Source organism: Terrapene carolina, unplaced genomic scaffold (genome assembly GCF_002925995.2).
Source record: "Terrapene carolina triunguis isolate 2854851 unplaced genomic scaffold, T_m_triunguis-2.0 Scaffold68, whole genome shotgun sequence".
NCBI lineage: Eukaryota > Metazoa > Chordata > Testudines > Emydidae > Terrapene > Terrapene triunguis.
The window spans coordinates 60,845,480-60,865,826 of record NW_020664419.1 but is presented as its reverse complement, the minus strand read 5'-3'; the positions used below and the strand labels follow the sequence as shown (position 1 = coordinate 60,865,826).

The following is a 20,347-nucleotide window of genomic DNA, read 5'->3' as shown; positions in this document are numbered from 1 at the left end:
CATGTCCTTTGATACCTTCCCGAAGGTATTGTAATTCCTACAGCTGGAGCGCAGCTGGGACTGTACAGCTTCCTCCCCCCAAACACTGATGAGGTCCAGCAACTCGCCATTGCTCCATGCTGGGGCTCGCTTGGCGCGTGGAGGCATGGTCACCTGGAAAGATTCACTGATAGCACTCCACGCCACGCTGGGCTGAGCAAACAGGAAGGGGATTTTTAAAATTCCTGGGGAATGTAAAGGGTCGGTCACATGGTTGGTTATCTGAGGCCAGGGTAGTAGAGTTTGAACTGATGACCAGAGTGGCTAGAACAGGCATTGTGGGATACTGCCGAATAATTCTGGAGGCCATTCACAGCGTATTGGGTGGCCACAGTGGTGCCGCAGCGCTGCAGCGGCAGCGCAATACTCGCTATTCCTCTCGGAGAGGTGGAGTACATGCAGTGCTGCAACCACGGAGATACAGCGCTGCAAATGCCTTGCCAGTGTGGGGGAGTGAGTTACAGCGCTGGGGGAGCCTTTACAGCGCTGTAACTCGCAAGTGTAGCCAAGGCCATAGTCAAAGCAAATACTTCCTGAAAAACCCGGAGACCGTAATATGGTTGCATAAAGTATTTGAACCTTTATGAATGATGAATACATTTGTAAAAATCAAACTATGTTTGCACATACAATTCAAACAGAAAAAGGATACATTTTTCAGTGTGAGTTCTCTCAGTTCTAGTTCAAACATATTACTTATTTTATCTGTTCTTTTGGACATGAATGTGTAAAATTACAGAAATTAGAGAAAAGCCAGACTAGATCATCCAACCTCACCACTTATCAATGCAGGACTGTTCCCTGCTGTCAGTCCAGGACAGCATTAGACAATGCATTGTCAGCCTAGTTTCAAATATGCTTAGCTGGGGTACTTCCCTGGGGAAACAGTTTCACAGCCTAACAGATCTCATTATCAGAAAGTGATTCTGCTATTTAGACTGAATTGGCCATGGGTTAATTTCATCCTACTGCTCCTGTCACTTATGGTCTCTCCTTGCTGTTTACACCTTTAAAGCATTTGCAGAAGGTTATTGTGTTCCCTCTTAATCCATTGCTGATACATATTTAGTACATTTGATGTTTCTTCACAAGTTAGTCCCTCTGAACTCCTGATCCTTGTTGTTGTTGTTCTCTGAACTTCCACTAATTTGGCACTATCTTTCACGTAATGAGGTGTCCCAAAATGAATGCAATATTGCAGAGGCAGTCACAAAAGAGCTATATCACAATCCTGCAATGGACAATTATCACTTAAGTTCCTATATGGTACCCAGTATTATAGAACAACTCATATCCACAATGTACGCCATGCCCGCAGCCTCAAAATTTCAAAGGCCTTTGTTTTGGCCAATACTTTATTGCATTATGAATGAATGCATATCTAACTTGGTGTCTTCACTATCAGTTTTACCTCTTTCAGAGATACCGTTTCCAGGTTTCTCCATTCAACAGAGTGTCTGTGCTTTGCATTACTTTCCCCCCGATGCATTTATTTGCATTTTCCTTAAAAGAATCTCACTGTGTTATTTTCTGGCAATACTTGTAATCTTATGTTCTTTTGCACATCATTTCCCTTGCTGAAGTTCTCCAAGGATACCAACTATGGACTGCTTAGCCCGCTCGTCAAATAATGAATGGAGATTTTAAATAAGAGAGGATGTAACCTGTATCCTTGCAATACTCCCTTAAATACCTCCCCTAATACATATGTGCTAGAACTAGGGGTGCTAGGGGTGCTACCGCACCCCTGGCTTGAAGTGGTTTCCATTCTATATAGGGTTTACAGTGGCTCTCAGCACCCCCACTATAAAAATTGTTCCAGCTCCCGTCCTAATATGCATTTTAATATGGCTCAATGTAAATGTATACATCTAAGAACAAAGAACGCAGGCCATACTTACAGGGTGGGGGACTATCTTGGCAAGCAGTGACTCTGAAAAAGAATTGGGGGTCATGGTGGATAATCGACAGCACATGAGCTCCCAGTGGCAAAAAGAGCTAATGGGATCCTCGGATTTGTAAACAGGGTATTCTCAAGTAGCAATAGAGAGGTTATTTTACCTCTGTATTTAGCACAGGGCTGGAAGACACAGTTCTGGTGTTCACAATTCAAGAAGGACGTTGATAGATTGGAGAGGGTTCAGAGAAGAGCCACCAGAATGATTATTGGATTAGAAAACCTGCCTTCTAGTGATAGACTCCAGGAGCTCCATCTGTTTAGTTTAACAAAGAGAAGGTTAAGGAGTGGCTTGGTCACAGTCTATAAGTACCTACATGGGAAACAAATATTTGATAAAGGGCTCTTTAATCTAGCAGAGACAAGTATAACATGGTCCAATGGCTGGAAGATGAAGCTAGATAAATTCAGACTGGAAACAAGGCGTACATTCTTAAAAGTGAGGGTAATTAACCACTGGAACAATTTACAAAGGGTGGTGGTGAATTCTACAGCACTGGCAAGTTTTAAATCCAGATTGGATGTTTTTCTAAAAGATGTGCTGTAGAAATTATTTAGAGGAAGTCCGATAGCCTGTGTTATACAGGAGGTCAGACTAGATAATCACAATGGTCCCTTCTAGCCTTGGAATCTATGCATTTGATAAGATGCTGTTCAGGGGCCCTTTTTATGGTCCTTCAGCCAGTTTTCAATCTATGTGATGGTTGTTATCCAATTTGATTAAATTCTGAAAGTTTGATTTTGTAAAATATTGCATCAAATGATTTGCTAACTGCCAATAATATAGCTACCACATTCCTCTCATCTACTACTTTGTAATTCTATAAAAAAACAAGCAAAAATCAAATTTCTCTAGTATAACTTTTCCTTTATAAGCTAATGATGATTAATGTTAATGGCTGTTATCCTCCTAGATGTGGAGTGATTTCTCCCCATATCTCTATTATGTGTTACATTATGTTTCCTTAAGTCTCATCTCTATGCCAGTAAAATAATTTCTGGGATCATGTTTGTTTCCCTGTCTATGAACTCGCCTTTCAAACCTCTTCCTGAGGCCTGTGTAAGGAGGGAAGCTTCCGGGAATTGAGCTCATTCTTTGCTTGCAGAGGGAGGTCACCCTTCTCTGGAGCACCATCTCTTATGCTTGATCCCCAGGGAAAGCCCTCTTAGGAGCTGAGGATTCAAAACTGTGCAGGAAATGGGCCAGTGGAAGAGTGGGGCAGAGGGAAAATGCACTATTCCATCTCCCCCTTGCCTCCCCAAGAACTACAGGTACTTGGAACCAGGAGAAAATTAATTCAGCCTAAGCATATAGGATGGAAAAGTCAATGGGACTTTTCTTTTAAATCACCTAGGTGCCTTTGAAGATCCCAGGGGCAAATTCCAAAGTCACAAATGTCTATTGGGTGCCTAACTCCTACTGACCTCCAATGGGAGTTAGATGCCTAACTGCCATTTATGCCTTTGGAAGTATCACCCACATCCATAGCACCTGATCTCTGTTAGCAGTTTCCCCTTCTTCTCGTAGTTCCTCGCTATTGCAAGAAATAGATCCAGGATGGCTTCTCCCCGATTGGACACTCTACTCTGAAACATTAAATTGTCTCCCATGTAACTTCATCTGATCCATGTTTGACTGTATTTTGTAACCAATAGAGATCTGGGTAGTTAAGGGGGAATTAAAGTATGTATCCTATCTTTTCAAGACAAGTGCATCAAGAGTTGCTTCAGGAATATTTCCTGTTCACTCTTCTTTCACATCTGGTGGTCTGTAGCAAATGTACACTGACAGTTTTTCCCATTGTTTCCCATTAATTGTACCCTTAATTCAAAGAATTTCTTTTTTACCCTTCCTAGTGTTGTATTACTTATGACATGTAACATCACTTCCTCTTCTATGTTTGTATTTTATACATTGCACCGATCTATATTAACATTCCAATTATGAGAATCATCCCAGCAGGTTTCAGTTGTGCCTATTAGATCACAGCCTCCATCAGTTAGTAATACCTTGCGTTCTTCTTGCTTGTTTCCCATACGTATGTTGGTAGACTCTTCTCATTCTTCATCCTATGTGTCAGAATAACTCCCCATCTTCTATTTTATGTTGGAAGGATATGCTAGATACTTGAGCTAAGAAATTTCCCATTCTCCTCCTTTCTACCAAATTTAAATTACAACAGTAAGAAAAAAGAGCAATAATAAACAACATAGAGTATCCACAGCCCTTACTCTTGCTGCAATGTAGTATTGTGCACAAACTACTCTTTGTACTCCACAAATCACCATCAGTGGAGAACCCCTGGAAAATGTGGACCATTTTCCACACCTTGGCAGCCACCTCTCCCCACCAGCCAGCATTGACACAGAAACTGAATACAGGATCTGCTGTGCCAGCACATCCTTTGGAAGACTACTGAAACGAGTCTTCAATGATAGGGATCTGCAAACAGGCACCAAGATCTTGACTTACAAGGCAGTTGTCATCCCCACCCTTCTCTATGGGTGTGAGAGCTGGTAACCTACAAACAACATGTCAAGAGGCTAGAGTGGTTCTAGCAGCGCTGTCCCAGGAGGATTCTCAGGATCAGCTGGGAAGACCGACGCACTAACATCAGCATTCTCTCTGCAGCCAACATCAGCAATATAGAAACACAGGTCATAAAACACCACTCCGCTGGGCTGGCCACTGTGTACATATGCCTGACACTTGCCTCCCAAAGCAAGTACTCTTCTCTCAGCTAAGACAGGGATTGTGGAAGGCAGCGGAAGCACTTCAAAGACATAGTGAAAGTACATCTTAAAAAGTGAGGCATTAACCCAACAAACTGGGAGGACTCGGTGCGGAACAGAACACAGCGGCGCCACACCATACACCAAGCCACAGCTCACTTTGAGGAGAACAGACGTGCTCATGAGACAGAGAAACGACAAAGGAGGAAAGAAAGGGCACAACAGTCCAACCAACAACTATGTGTCCTCCAAGATTACACCTGTCACTTCTGTGGGAAAATCTGCAGGGCAAGAATTGGGCTCCTCAGCCACTTAAAAACCCACCAATGAGAACCCCCTTGGCAGACATTATCCTCCCATTGAGGGATAGCCAAAGAAGAAGATACCTGATACACCCTGGTTAATTTACCTTTATTTATATTGCCTTCAAAGGTACCAGTAAAACAAATAGTTTAATACATCAGAGCCAAGATTTTCAAATCTGGGTGTCTAAAGTTATGCTACTAACTCTATTTAGGCACCTAAATAAGTGGCATGATTTTCAACAGTACTGAGCAACCCTGCATCCACTGAAGTCACTGATGCATTGTCGCTAGCAGTGTTATCTCCAAAGATGTTCATTTGAAGCACAAACTGAATTTGAAGAGCGAGTGCAAAGAAGACTTGAGTGAAGTGAATATGGCTGAAGTGAGCCCCACCTGTTTATACAGCTCTCATTTTCCTTGCTGACTTACTAGATATTGAGGCAAAACGCAATGACAGTATTAAGCTCTCTCTATCTCAGAGCACAGACAACTCAAAACTGAAAGAAAACATTTGTTTTTGATTTTTGTTACATGAATATAGCTGCTTTTTTCCCGTTTTGCGTAAATTATCTTAAAGGCTGTTGCATTGTTTGTTAGTAGGCGCTACCTTTACTATAAAGTGCATTGGGTAGAGGAAATGACCCTGGTTCTGCTGTACCTCTGAAAGCCTTCTGTTCTTGCTGACATACTGATTAACATGAGGGAGGAAAGGACACAGCGCCAGGCATTCTGACAGAGAGTAAAGGGGCATGCAGATAGTTAATTTCTCATCAAACGATACAGATGCAGCCTGTGGAATTCAAGTTCTTTGTAAAATTAATGTTGGACCACTGGGACCTTAATCCCAGTGTGCTGACTGGTTGGCTAGCCATCCTTAATACTCTCAGGTTGGTGGTGTAAACAACAACAAAAAAAGCATCACCCTCAGAAACAGGAGAACAATTCTGTAAGGAATGGCTTACATGTATAGTGTTACGTTATATTAGCTGCATTAAATTACACTGAGGCATGGTGATTAAGACTCCAATCGACTTTGCATAGGAGAACCCTATTGGCTGCAGTGGTGCTCTGTTTGGGCTCAGGGATCTGCAAGAGCAGAGCCTAATAGCTAGGGCTCTATCAAATTCGTGGTCCATTTTGTAAATTTCACCATCATAACATTTTTAAAATTTTGAATTTCATAGTTTCAGATATTTAAATCTTAAATTCTACAGTGTGTTAACAACAATGAATATATATTTTTAAAACAGCAAAATATAAACATGTAATGTCAAGACTCAGCATTTCTCAAACTGGAGGTCCTGACCAAAAAGGGGTTCGCAGAGCTGTTGTAGGGGGGTCACGGTATTGCCACCCTTACTTCTGTGCTGCCTTCAGAGCTGGGTGGCCGGAGAGCTGTAGCTCTGAAGGCAGCGCCCCCACCAGCAGCAGTGCAGAGGTAAGGGTGGCATGGTATGGTGGCAGCAATATTGTCACCCATACTTCTGCATTGCTGCGGATGGCAGTGCTGCCTTCAGAGCTGGATGCCTGGCCAGCAGCTGCTGCGCTCCAGCTGCCCAGCTCTGAAGGATAGGGTAAAGGTACACAAAAGACCAGATTTCATGGTCTGTGATGCATTTTTCATGGCCGTGAATTTGGTAGGGCCCTACTAATAGCTAAGCCATCATCAATGGTATCATTTGTACTATTATGCCAGGGATTTGGTGAAATCCTGTTGACCCTGGTGGATGTAATAGCTGCCCTTCATTCAGAGTAAATGTAAAAAAACAATTAAGCCCCTCTATGAAATAGATAGCTGAAACAATAGAAGCCACCACACAAAACACAGGGCACGTGCAAGTCTAGTCAGGAACTTGAGTGATGTGGGCAGAGGGATTTCATTGGGGTCTGAGACCAAATGGTGAGGACTGGGTATTGTTGGATGGAGCTATGTATGTGAGAGAGAAATGGCAAAAACCACAGAATCTCACAAAGGCGGCAGCAAGGAAGCAACAGAGGCAGCCAGAGAAGCACTTGTAATGTGATCCTGAATGGAGCGGAGGGGAGAGCTTTTAGGCAGAGTGCTGGCTGAAGAGAGGCTTGAATCTGTGAGCAAAGAAACTCTCTCTTGTTTGATTCCTTTTGTGTTGAGGGGAATAGGACTTTGTACATTAGCAGGACTAGAACAAAGAAATGCCTGACTCCGTTATCAATTTCTCATCCTCCTGGAAACAACCCTCAAGACCTGAATATTGGCTAACTGCTGAGGTCAGAAGGGGAAACAGCATCCTTTAAACCAAGTTTTGGCCAACAAGAAAGTTATTACAGTGTGTAAACTATTTTGGGGAAGTTCTATGGCTTGTGCTATACAGGAGGTCAGACTAGATGATCAAAATGTTCTTGTCTGGCCTTTAAATCATATGAATGTATGTATAAAGCAGTGGCGGGGCATCTCCATATTCAAGTTGTAACTGACCTCCATTAACAGGGAGCTATTTTTGCCTCCTTATAGCTTTAAGCTGGAAAATAGGATGGGCCTCAAACTTGCTATATTTACTCTCAAGGTTATAGGGAATGTTCCTGCAAAGTTTGAAGAAAAAGAGTATGACAGTTTGAGTCAGGGATTTTTAAAATGACCCTGTTTTGAACTGTTGGCTTTATCTGTATTTTGGGGCAGGGACTGTCACGGTGTATATAGTGCCTAGCAGAATGGGACAATAACCTGTCTGAGGACTTCCAGGTACTATCACAGTATAAATATTATTAATGTTTCCTTATACTCCTCCATCATCCTGTCTGTATTCATCTGTTGTTGTTAGAGTGTAAGTCCTTTGGAGGCAGGGACCATCTTTTTGTTCTGTGTTTGTCCAGCCCCAAGCTCAATGGGACCTTAGTCCATGAGTAGGGCTCCTAGGTGCTATGATAATAGAAATAATAAAAAGGATAATCATTTGCACACTTTGAGCACCCTGACCCTCTCTACCTTCAACAGTTTAGAGACAGACTTAAGCTGAAATTAAAATGGGTTGCAAAATGGGAGGAAACATCATATGAAAAATTGTACAGACGTTTTTTTTTTACACCACTTGTCTCTGAAATGTTAAACTTTTCAGTTTCCCAACCAGCTGTAGCTGAAATATGATGTAAAGCACATAATCTTCAGCAGATTTTCCCCTCATTTGGGAAATGATTTGGCTTGCCTGCCTTTTTGACTCTGCACACACATCTTTCCCCATGATGACATTACATACTGTGTTTATTAAAGTTCAGACATAAGATGTCACAGCGGATCAGCTGTCCCCACAACGCTGTTGCTACCCTTGTGGTTTGCAGTGGGCAGTTTCTTTGCAGAATATTTAATTGAGAGAAATCTCTCAGTATAAAGAGTCTGGGGCCTGGATAGGTAGTTCTGATTAGTATCTGAGAGTCCCCTGAAATCCAATCAGTCCCAAAATGTTGCCATTTGGAGGTCCAAACCTACAAAGGGTTATGCATCCATTAATATGGTTACTCCCATGCAGGGTCCTAGTGACCTCCCCGACCCCCCATGAGTAAACAGTTCCTTCCACAGGTGTAACCCTTTGTAGATTTGAGGCATGGGGCAGTTTCCTGTCAGTGTGAAAGGGCCCACTCATCTCACATGGGCACCCCTGCCAGCTGGGTGTGTCGCTGCACCTGCACTCCCTCTGCATTACTGCATGCAGTTAACCTTCTCAGGCAGGTTTTTCAGTGACTCAGCCCTCTGTATGTGAAACAAACACAAAACAGACCCCTTTCTGGAGTAAATGGTCCAATAGGGCCTATCACAGTACCTTGCTGGCAGTGCTTTCACCTACAGAATGTCCTTAGGCTGAGGTTCTCAATCAGTCCAACAGGACCTATCACAGTATCCTGGTTATTGCCCCTCCTGGGCTAGCTTTCAAAGTGTCTCTTAGCCTCTCGTGGGCTTGCTCAAGTATTGTTCCCTGCTGTGTTATGCAACAGTGCCCTCAGGGTTTCCTCCACAGAGACTCTTCGCCTGGTACCCCAGCTGGGACACTATTTATAGGTCAGTCCCCTTCCAGAGGTAACAATGTTCAACAATTACTGACCATCTTCCAGGTTGTCAGCCTGTCTCCAGGCTACTCCCTTGCTCAGGATTTTAGCCACTTCAACTGTACTGATTGTGGGCGGGCCTGAGTCCCCCCCACTTCAGGTCCCAACCCAGAAATCCTTAAGTAGCAGCCCCTTGCTGCTTCTCTTTAACTATTTGCTACTGTGTTTTGATGGGCCACTTCCCCAGTACCTTCTTTACAGCCTGACTCCAGCCAATACCAATCTATCCAGCCCTACAGCCAGCCAGAAGCACCATCCTTATTCCTCCAGCCAATAACTGAACTCCTTTGTCCAGCAGCCTCTTTTTATATGAACCTGCTTGTCACTGATTGGCTGCTTCCCTGTAGCCTCTCTAGGCAGCTTGGAGGATTCACCTCTATTGCTCTTTCCTAGGACAGGGTGTGGTAAGACCTCAAGGCCTTCAGTAAGGCCTCAGGGCCGGGTACAGGCAAATATATCAAAATTTTGAAGTCAGCTGATGATGATCTTACACTGCAAGATCACTTAATAAGTATACATCCACCCCAGCACCATCGTTTGGGTTGGGGTGCTGTGGTTTAGGGGTATATCTACACTGCAGCTGGAGGGATAATTTCTAGCTTAGGTAGCTATACAGGCACTAGCTCTGATTGAGCTAGTGTCCTAAGAAAAGCAGTGTAGGCGTATGGCACTTGCAGCAGCACAGGCTAGCTGACTGAGTACATACCTAGGGTCTTAGATGGGATTGTACTCAGGTAGCTAGCCTGTGCCACCATTCCTGATATTTTTAGTCCACTATCTTGATCAAAGCTAGTGTGTGTATAGCTACCCAAACTCAAAAGTAGTGTAGACGTACCCTCAGATATGTTCTCACCATTCCAGCAGAGGGCACGAGCTCTTGATTGTCCTCTGCCCCTTTATGTGTTTGCCTACAGACTGATGGTTAAGTGCTAGCAGAAGAGTGGTTGCTAGCCACTTTGGTTGCAGACCTCTGCATTGAGCTGATTGATTCTTACCCTAGGATTGCTCACCCATATGAGACTTTCTGCATTTCTTTTACAAGATGGTGGAAGGAAGAAGGCAGCCCATATCAAAGCTGAGAACGCTGCGTGACTAACCAAGGCTACAGCTTAAGTAAGTGAAACTTCTGCTTTTATTAGTGAAACCTTCCCAGTCACTGTGTAACTCTGTTAGGTAGATGGGAGAGGTTCTTCTCTAGGGAAAAAGATCATTTAATTAAATGGAAACTCTGCAGATTGTTGCATGGAAATCTATAGCTAGTCTTCAGAAGGCTGCTGAGATGCAGGGGATCCAATTAAAAACTGTATAGGCAGCTGTCAAAACAATGATTATAGATAAATTCTGACTCCAGAGGAAAACTGAGAAGTTTGAAATTGCATTCAAGTACTAATTATATAAGAGTCTTGAGAATTCCTAAACTGGTTGGAGAAGCTCCTCAGAACATATATCCAAATTACTTAGTGGAAGTCTTAATATTCACAGATGGACATTTTATCCCTTGTTAGTGAAGGCATATTTTTTGCTTGACAAGTGGAAAGTGTTGCCACCTGTGAAATGATTATATGGGGTTGTTAAGTGGACTCTTAGTCTGTGACTGAGATTTTTAGAAATTCTGGCTTCAGGCCAGCTCTCAAGAGGAATACTCTTAATGTTTGTTTTTTCCTGTGACCGAGATTGGATCCTTAGATTATTTTGACAGTGCCACAACAAATTGTTTTATGGGGGAGAAGTGCTCATGTTTCCTCGATCTCTGGAGCCACTGAACCAGAAGACTGTGATTCTCGTTATGTGAACAAGATGTTCTTGATGTTGATACTGTGTTTTCTCCCATGTATGCTTCCATCTGTTGGGTACATGAATGCTTCGATTTTATTTATTTTTTTAGCATGGATAAATTGGCCTTCTCCTTTAAAAGGAGAGCTAATCTAATGCAGCTTGAGACTGCATCAGTCATTACTATTACAGATTTGGATCAAATTCCTGAGCTTAGTTTAGATAATATAGAACTAGAGCTGAATTAGTTAGTTGTTTTTTGAGATGTACTTCGAGAATGGAGGATTTGTTTCTTGAACCTTTGTGCAGATGATATACGTGTATCGCAGAAAGAACTCAGGGTGGTTGTTGCTGTTAGGAGAGATGTTGGCTCGGATCCTCAGCTGGAGTAAATGAGTGCCCCTTTATTGAATTTAATGGAACTATGTCCATTTACATCAGCTGAGGATCTGGGCCATCATTCAACCTGAATGAGGCTGGAAATAGGAACTTGTTTGTTATAGGCCTGTTTTGGTTTGGTTTTTTGTTCTGACTTTTCATGTGTCCTTTCCACTTTCCTGATCTGAAGACTCTATAATTTCTTTTAACTGTCAACTATTGATATATTTCCGGCAACACCTACTCTTCACTATAAAATCTTAGACTGATGATTATGTGTACGTGCCATACAGCCTTTGTAAGATATTATTGTCCCAATACTCCAGACAACGCACACAGAATATCACTGAACTACTCTCTGACATGTCAAATATTGTAAAGCCGAATGTTCAAAAACAAAAGAGGGATTGTGGGTGCTTATAATATTTAGCACTTACATGTGGTTAAGGGCTGTTTCACAGGATAATACATACAGGCTACCTGGTTGCAGAATTCAGGATGGAAAGGTACTAGTAGGGCAGTAGGAACAAAAATGTAACCAGAGCTCGAGATCAGAGCGGGCTGCAACACAGCCTAGGTAAGAGCTATGACTGACTTGTGAGTCCTGTGTTTGGGTTTCAGTATTGAATCCCGCAGTACTTTTCATGCAACAGCTTTCTTGGGGCTTCTCCTCACCTTTTTTTTCTCTCTATCAATGTCCTTTAGGCTCAGTCCTTGTCCCTCTCCTCCTTTCCCATGGCTGACTACATCCTCTCTAATGGCTTTCCTTTCCATCTCTGTGCTGACTACCCCACTCTCCTTGTTCAGTCACACATCTGCAACTTTCTCTCAATTCTGCCTGGGTGTCCACTCACCAACTCAAACTTAATACAATATCTATCATATTGGGGGAGGCCTGAAGGGGCTACCACTGTATAAATGATTAATAATAATGTGATAAAACTGCAATTCCTCCCTCTAATACCTTTCCTTTGCTATCGCTGATAATTCCAGCATAGTTGGATTGTAAACTCTTCAGGGCACAGGCCAACTTTTGTTACATGTGTGCACAGCACCGAGCACAATGAGGCTCTGATCCCTAACTGGGACCCCTAAGTGGTAGTGCAAAAAAAGCAGAAATAATACCACCCCCATCCTCCCAGTTAATCTGGCACAAAACCTTGGAGTCATTTTTGGCTCCTTTTTTCTTTTTCTTCTCTCCCACACTTTTATTCAATCCTCTGTAATATCTCGAAAATCCATCCCTTCTTTTCCATCCCAACAGCTAAATTGTGACCCATGCATTAGTACATTCAGCCTCAACTACTGCAACCTTTAATGATCTGGAGAATGGCGTGGATTGCACTCTCAGCAAGTTTGCAGATGACACTAAACTGAGAGGAGTGGTAGATATGCTGGAGGGTAGGGATAAGATACAGAGGGACCTAGACAAATGAGAGGATTGGGCCAAAAGAAACCTGATGAGGTTCAACAAGGACAAGTGCAGAGTTCTGCACTTAGGATGGAAGAATCCCATGCACTGTTACAGACTAGGGACCAAATGGCTAGGAAGCAGTTCTGCCGAAAAGGACCTAGGGGTTACAGTGGACGAGAAGCTGGATATGAGTCAACACTGTGCCCTTGTTGCCAAGAAGGTTAACAGCATTTGGGGCTGTATAAGTAGGGATATTGCCAGCAGATCGAGGGACGTGATCATTCCCCTCTATTTGACATTGGTGAGGCCTCATCTGGAGTACTGTGTCCAGTTTTGGGCCCCACACTACAAGAAGGATGTGGAAAAATTGGAAAGAGTCCAGCGGAGGGCAACAAAAATGATTAGGGGGCTGGAGCACATGACTTATGAGGAGAGGCTGAGGGAACTGGGATTGTTTAGTCTGCAGAAGAGAAGAATGAGGGGGGATTTGATAGCTGCTTTCAACTACCTGAAAGGGGGTTCCAAAGAGGATGGTTCTAGACTGTTCTCAGTGGTACCTGATGACAGAACAAGGAGTAATGGTCTCAAGTTGCAGTTGGGGAGGTTTAGGTTGGATATTAGGAAAAACTTTTTCACTAGGAGGGTGGTGAAGCACTGGAATGTGTTACCTAGGGAGGTGGTGGAATCTCCTTCCTTAGAGGTTTTTAAGGTCAGGCTTGACAAAGCCCTGGCTGGGATGATTTAGTTGGGAATTGGTCCTGCTTTGAGCAGGGGGTTGGACTAGATGACCTCCTGACCCCCTTCCAACCCTGATATTCTATGAACCTCCCCCTCTTTTTTGGCTTCCATGATTCTCACATCAATCCCCTCAATGTGAGGTAGTTAAAACTTTCTTCCTTACTTGCTGAGCTGACCATTTTCATCCCTTCTCTAAATAACTATGTTGCCTTCCACTCTCCTACATCAAATTCAAACTCCTCAGCCTCACCTAGGGTGACCAGATGTCCCGATTTTATAGGGACAGTCCCGATATTCAGGGCTTTGTATTATATGGGTGCCTATTACCCCACATCCCCTGCCCCAATTTTTTTACACTTGCTATCTGGTCACCCTAGCCCAGGGGTGAAAGTAAGCCGGTCCGGCATACCGGCAAGAGCCAGTATGCCGTGCCAGACTGCATCTGCTTCTGCAGGCCGGGATTAAAAGGGCTCTGGGCTCCCCGCAGCGGCGGGGAGCTCCAAGCCCTTTAAATCCCGCCCGCAGCTCCGGCGGCCGGGCTGGAGCTCCCCTCAGCCTTTTAAATCCCAGCTGGAGCTGCAGCTCCGTGGCGGCCGGAGTCCCAGGCCCTTTAATTTGCCCGTGAGCCCCAGGGGCTCCCAGCCACCTCTGCAGCTGGGTTGATTTAAAGGTTGATTTAAAGGCCCTGGGGCTCCCAGCCACAGCGGGTGCCCCAGGGCCTTTAAATCTTGAGAGGCCCTGCCTCTTCCGGTTGAGGCCATGCCTTTTCCGGATGAGAGTACCGGAAAATCCTGTAAGTTACTTTCACCCCTGCCCTAGCCTCACCTTCATATTCTGCACAACTCTGGTTCCACCTATGTCTTGTTCCTCGAAGCCCCCTCCTCCTTGGTTCATGCCCTGAGCTCTGCCACCTCAATCCACTTTGTCATGCCTCGGGTTTTCGTCTCCTACAAACAATTCTACCTTTTTCTTGTGCCTCCTCCTTCCTGATCCTGTCCCCCACACAACTTGACTCTCTGCCTTCAAATCCCTCCTCAAGCTTCATTTTTTTGTTAGCTTTTCTGGCAAAACTCACTGACATTATCAACAGTAGAGTTGCTTTTCATTTTTCTATCATTTATGCCTAGCACCTGCCATTCTAAAATCTGATCTTTGTAGCGAATTCTCCTTGGCTTTTGACAAATGCCTGAAATAAGAATAAAACTTTGGGTCAAAACAAAATGTTTCCTTTTGATATTGCTGACGTTTTCATTTTTCAGTTCAGTCAAAACTTGAAGTTTTGGGCAGCTAAATTATTTGCTAATAATAATAATTAATAATCACCCAACACTGTCCCTAATCACAAGTGTGTGTCCCAGTGCTGGCACGTCTTCTGGGGTCCTCCTCCTCCTCAATCAGCCTGACAGTGAATTCAGACATGCTCTCTATACTGGGCTCTGATTCCCTGACACTGTCTCCCTCTTATTCAGTCATCCAGGCTTTAACCTGCAACGTAACCTGGGCTGCTCAAACCTATGTTTTGTTATTGAAATAGGGGTGGTGTGTGTGTGCATAGTACAGAATAGCTTTGAGCTGTCCCATAGAGAAGAGAATGTAGATATAAGATAGTCAGGGGAAAAGGTTTCTGGCTTCAGACTGATAGATAAGGGAGAATATTAGGTAAAGAGGCTCGGTCTGTGTTGAAATAAAATACTATTTTAGATTGGTGATGCTTTCCTGGACCCCTAACAAGACAGAAATACCTATAATTTAAGCTCTGGTTACAACTTCAGGGTACGTCTACACTGCAGTTTTATAGCCCTACAGCCCGAGCCCCATAACCCTGAGACACACTGACACAGGCTAGCTGCAGTGTAGACATACCTCAGAGATCTTATTCTAGTGAACTAGTGCAGACCCTGATGAAATGCCTTTTTCTGTTTAGTCACAAATTTTATTACAAATTACATATATTTGGAACAACCGATAGAAAAGAAAGTACATAATCTATTTACAATCGCTACACATTTACAGATAATATATACAGATGGTGAATTTAGTAAAATATATGAGCAGACAATAGAAAATATAGAAAATATCAGTATGAAACTGTACATGGCTTATTCTCATGCCCTTTAGTGTGGTTGTATTTTATTGTAGCAATAAATACAGTTCTATATTTACACATTTTTTTAAAAAAGCAAATGAATTTTAACAATTTCAAGTTAAAATATCTGATCAAAATATTTCAAAAATCGCTTATAAAAATAAAAGACCCATAGTAGCCTTTTGTTTTGGACTTTCTGCAAGCTATGAAAGTTCTGATAAAAGTAACTTTCTTTAACTAGTCTTTAGAATTATAACATTATTTTGCTTCTCAAACCATTTTACAAACTTTTTAAATATAGCAAGCCAAGGAGAAATTTCACTGACATTAAACAGTGCAGCACAGATGGACCCCAGTGAAAATAAAGCTAAATAAACATGATAATAAGTATTGTGCAGTGGTTGACTGATACTCTGTTTAATCCAAAGTGATTTCAGGAATCATTCTGCAGCTGTATACTGTGCTGCTTCAAAAGCCACAAGAGATAGAGGATTAAGATAACCATGCAGCCAGCTTTACCAGACATAATTTCTGCATTTGTTCATTTTTTTCCAGAATGCACATGTCAGCCAAAGTCAACTGATGCCATCTTTAACTTCAAAACTAAAAAATATTTTTTCTCCATTCACACTGGCATTTCTAGGTATGTCCACAGCTCGCAACAGATTTTCATCATGAAAATCCATCCTTTGGGTGCCAGGAAGGTACATATGTAACATGAAAATCAGAGACCATCTGTAATTGACCATCTTAATTATTTGGGCTCATCTAAGTTAGGTAATGTTGTCCACATGCAGTTTTATCCACCTGGAGAGCAGAGTGGCCTTTAAACTAAGAAGCAGGTACTGGACCATTAAACATTGTTGCTCAGGGAACATTAGAAAAAAACCCAACAAAATCTGGATCCATGCATAGTAATGTCTTATTTGATCTGCTCATGAAAGGAAAGGTGACATCTATGAGAAAATGAGATTGAAAGAACTCCCAAATATAGTTTAGTCAAGGTAAGTGCTAGTCTCAGACGGAAACAATGGGAGCCCATTGCCTGGGACTCTTTAAAGTAGAGAGGGCAAATATCAGGGGGCTTTCCTCTCTAATTGTGATGGTTCTGAGATACACAACTTCATAGGCCTTGATTCAGCAAGGGATTCATAGATTCAGAGAATTTAAGACCAGAAGGGACCATTGTGGTCATCTAGTCTAGCCTCCTCTGTAGTACAGGCCACAAAACCTCCTGAATTAATTCCTGCTTCAAGTCCAATAATTGTAATTGAACTCAACCATCTCTTGTAGCAAATCATCCAATTATGATTTAAGGATTTCCATTGCTGGAGAATCCACCACAACCCTTGGTAAATTTTCAACACCCTTTTTGAACTGGACACAGTATTCCAGTATTGGTCACATCAGTGCCAAATACAGAGGTAAGATAACCTCTCCACTCCTACTTGATCCTCCCTTATTTATATATCCAAGGATTGCATTAGCCCTTTTGGCCACAGATATTTTTTATGGTTCTAGTTTCATAATCAAAATGTTGTGTAGTACCAAGTCAAATGCCTTACAAGAGTAAGTATATTACATCAACACTATTATCTTTATCAACCAAACTTGCAAACTCATCAAAAATAGTATCAAATTACTTTGACAAGATCTATTTTCCATAAACTTTGTTGGACTTCAATGGGATTGCTCATGTGCTTTAAGTCAGGCACATGCTTAAATACCTTGCTGGATCAAAGCCATAGACAGGCACTTTTAAAAAATAATCATAGCATTAAAAAAGCACGGAGGTAACTTGACCAACCCCATCTGGGGAGCAACCTGTTCCTAACATTTTAAATTCTGTACTTCAACAAGCTCAATTAATTAAAACAATGGCAATGCCTCCAAGAAAATTCACCTCTTCAATATACTATTTTTGCTCTTGACTGTCAGATGCCTTTTCTGACTGGCATCTCTCTAAGAGAACAACCGAACCAACTGTATACATGCCTGCAGCTTTCAGGCTTCCTCTTCATCCCAAACAAGATTGGTTTTGAGATTTCCTAAAAGGCTGACAGGATTCATGTGTTGGGATTTCAGCCTGCTGCTTGTTTTCTTTGTTATTAGCTGGTTTGTTTAGATGCGTGTAACAGTAATCAAGAGCACCTTTGACCCCACTCCCCAGCACGTGTACACACACCCACTCTTACATTTCGGCTTGAAAAATGTGTAAACATACATACATTTGTTTTTGCCCCTGAAACTAGTGACATGGAACAAATGCTACTGATGAAAGATTACAGCTTTCTGTCATTTGATAAGATGATGGCATTAGTGAGTTGCTGGTAGGCACATCATACGATATGCTGGCACTTGCAAAGGTTACCAGGGCTTGTGTTGAGTCACAGGACTGTTTCTCTACATCGTCTGAATTAACAGAGATCAGACTTGTATGTTTTGATCTGCTCCATAACAAAGTTTGCTTTCTGAGACTTCCCAGATCTTCCTTAAAATGTGGATTGAAAAGGATATAAAGAAGTGGGTTTAGACATGCGGGCAGTGGGACAATCACTAGGAGTATTGATTTAATCACTTCTGGGCTAATAAAAGTGAGGTTTAGTAAGGAGGAAAAAGATAAGAAGGCCACAGGGCAATAGAGAATGCAATTAGTAAAAAGTAACAATGCTATGTGCTTGATCATAGAACAGTCCCAAATATTGTCTAGTTCTCCCTTCTCCAAACTACAGTACAGTTTTGTATAGGCAACAGTCATCACCAGAAAGCAAAGAGAGTTTAATAAGACCAATGCTACCATGAAGCCCATAGAGCTGGGTTCCCCAAATGGCAAAGGTAAACAGAGCGGAGACACCCCATATTTGCTCTCACTGAGAAGTGGTACCACTGCAATTATCAAGGCCAACATAAAGCAAAAGAAAATGGCTATTTTCACACTAGCAAGAGAGGATTTTGTTTCAAACTTTGTAGCATACTTTACAGAGAACCCACGTTCGAGTGCTGCCAGGGTAAGGAGGAAAATGGAAGTCTCTGAAGCAAAAATGGACAGAAGGCCAGTGACTTGGCAACCAACTCCGCTTTCCCACCAAGCACCATATTGAGCAAAGCTGCCAAAGGTTAATGCGTCTATGCTGGCCAATACACCACTGGACAGACCCATTAGCATGTTTACAATGGCTATCAGTCCAATTAAAAGTTTTATAGAGGAAATATACAATGGAGATCTGAAGACTGTTGCAGTTAACAGTGCATTGCAAATAAATGCCAAACCCACTATGGTCCACACTCCAATTCTGATTAGCCAACTACCAAACAGATGGTCACATGGTTTGAAGGGACCTGCAAGGACAAGAGAAATGGGAAGAGGAAATACGTGAGAGTGAACGATTAATTTGCAACATTTGAAACCCTGCCTAATTTTCATGTCTCTTCTCACCACAGGGAGAAAGAGTATTCACCTTCTCCAGCACCCACTGCTACGCAGTGGCTTCCAACCTTCTTTTGTTGGTGCTTCCCAAAAAGACTGGAGGATGGGCATTTCCTGTCTCCTCTGTCCATCATGACCCAGAACACTCCGTCCCTTTTTAATGTCCATTCTCAATCTCTCTCTCCCCTGTCTGTTTTCTTGGTGTATTTTTTTTCTGTTCAGGTTTCTTTCCCCCCCACTTCATTTCCTCATGCGAAGAGGAGGCTTCCTGCTGTCTGGGGTGGGAGCTGTGGTATTGACTAGGGATCTGTGGGTTTAGGCTGCATGTGCTCTCCCCGTGAGCTGGGTGTTCTGAGAGTAGCTAGGCTCTGAGAGAAGATAAGCCTGGGGTGCTACCTGGGCCTCCCAATATGTAGAGGTAACCTGTGTCCATACATTGGGTGCTGGCACTGGAGCAGGGAGAGACATTCCAGGAGATACCTGCTGTTTTCCTTGCAGCAAAGGAAGCATTTAGTGGAAGTGTCATCATATAGTTTTTTTCTGTCTCCACTTCTCCCATCTACAACACCTCAGGTTGGGAAACACTGTTCTAGAGAGGCAATGCTAATATTGGGGAATCATTTGGTAGAGAATGTCTATTCAGGGCAATATAAGTGATATTTGCCTCTGACCTAGACATTAGACCAAATTGCACTATGACAGTAGTTTAAAACTGAAGTAACTCACTGGCTTCAATGGAATTATTCTAGATTTACACTAGATTGCCTAAGCACAGAATCTGGTCTATCATCATCTTTTTCTTGATGAACACAAAGACCAATGACTTGAGATCACAGATCTGTTATACCAAAAGGAGGGATAAGACCTATCTGAGGATACAGAGAGAAACTCTTGGTTTAGCAGTCACAGGAGCCAATGCATAATAGAGATACACTGTTATTGTAGTTAACAAACAGTTTCATGGGCTTCAATCTTATATTGTGGGCTAATAATTTTGTCCCACCAAAATTATTGCAAAATATGGTGCAATTTTATTGAAATAGATCTGAAGTTAATTCTAGGGACAGTTTAGCAGTTCTTCGTTTCAGACATCAAGGGAAACTTTGTCAGGTCTCCTATTTGCCTGGCAGTCCCATACCTGGAGAGGGTGTGCATTGCACCGAATGATGAGCTTTCAAATCTTCTTCAAAGTCAAGCAGAAAATCCTCAAAGTCACGTTCATCTGTGGGAGAAAATTCCTGAGACTTTAGACTGAGACTAAGTTCCTTAGTGAATATAGGGAAATGGCTGTGATAAGTTACTTTTAAGGCAGGGGTAGGCAACCTATCGCACGTGTGCCAAAGGCGGCACGCGAGCTGATTTTCAGTGGCACTCACACTGCCTGGGTCCTGGCCACCAGTCTGGAGGGCTCTGCATTTTAATT

The 20,347-nt window shown here is 42.6% G+C and overlaps 1 protein-coding gene across 1 annotated transcript in view; it reads right to left on the bottom strand.

The window, feature by feature from the left end:
- Positions 1–15,412: 15,412 nt before the first annotated feature.
- LGR5 (leucine rich repeat containing G protein-coupled receptor 5) overlaps positions 15,413–20,347 on the bottom strand; it is a 134,578-nt gene continuing 129,643 nt past the window's right edge. Inside the window, exons 16-17 of the mRNA XM_026648802.1 lie at positions 20,063–20,146; positions 15,413–18,836 (exon numbers count right to left, since the gene is read on the bottom strand). Of these exons, the coding sequence (XP_026504587.1) occupies positions 17,746–18,836; positions 20,063–20,146 (1,175 nt within the window). The 3' untranslated portion in view covers positions 15,413–17,745. The remainder of the gene's footprint in view (positions 18,837–20,062; positions 20,147–20,347) is intronic.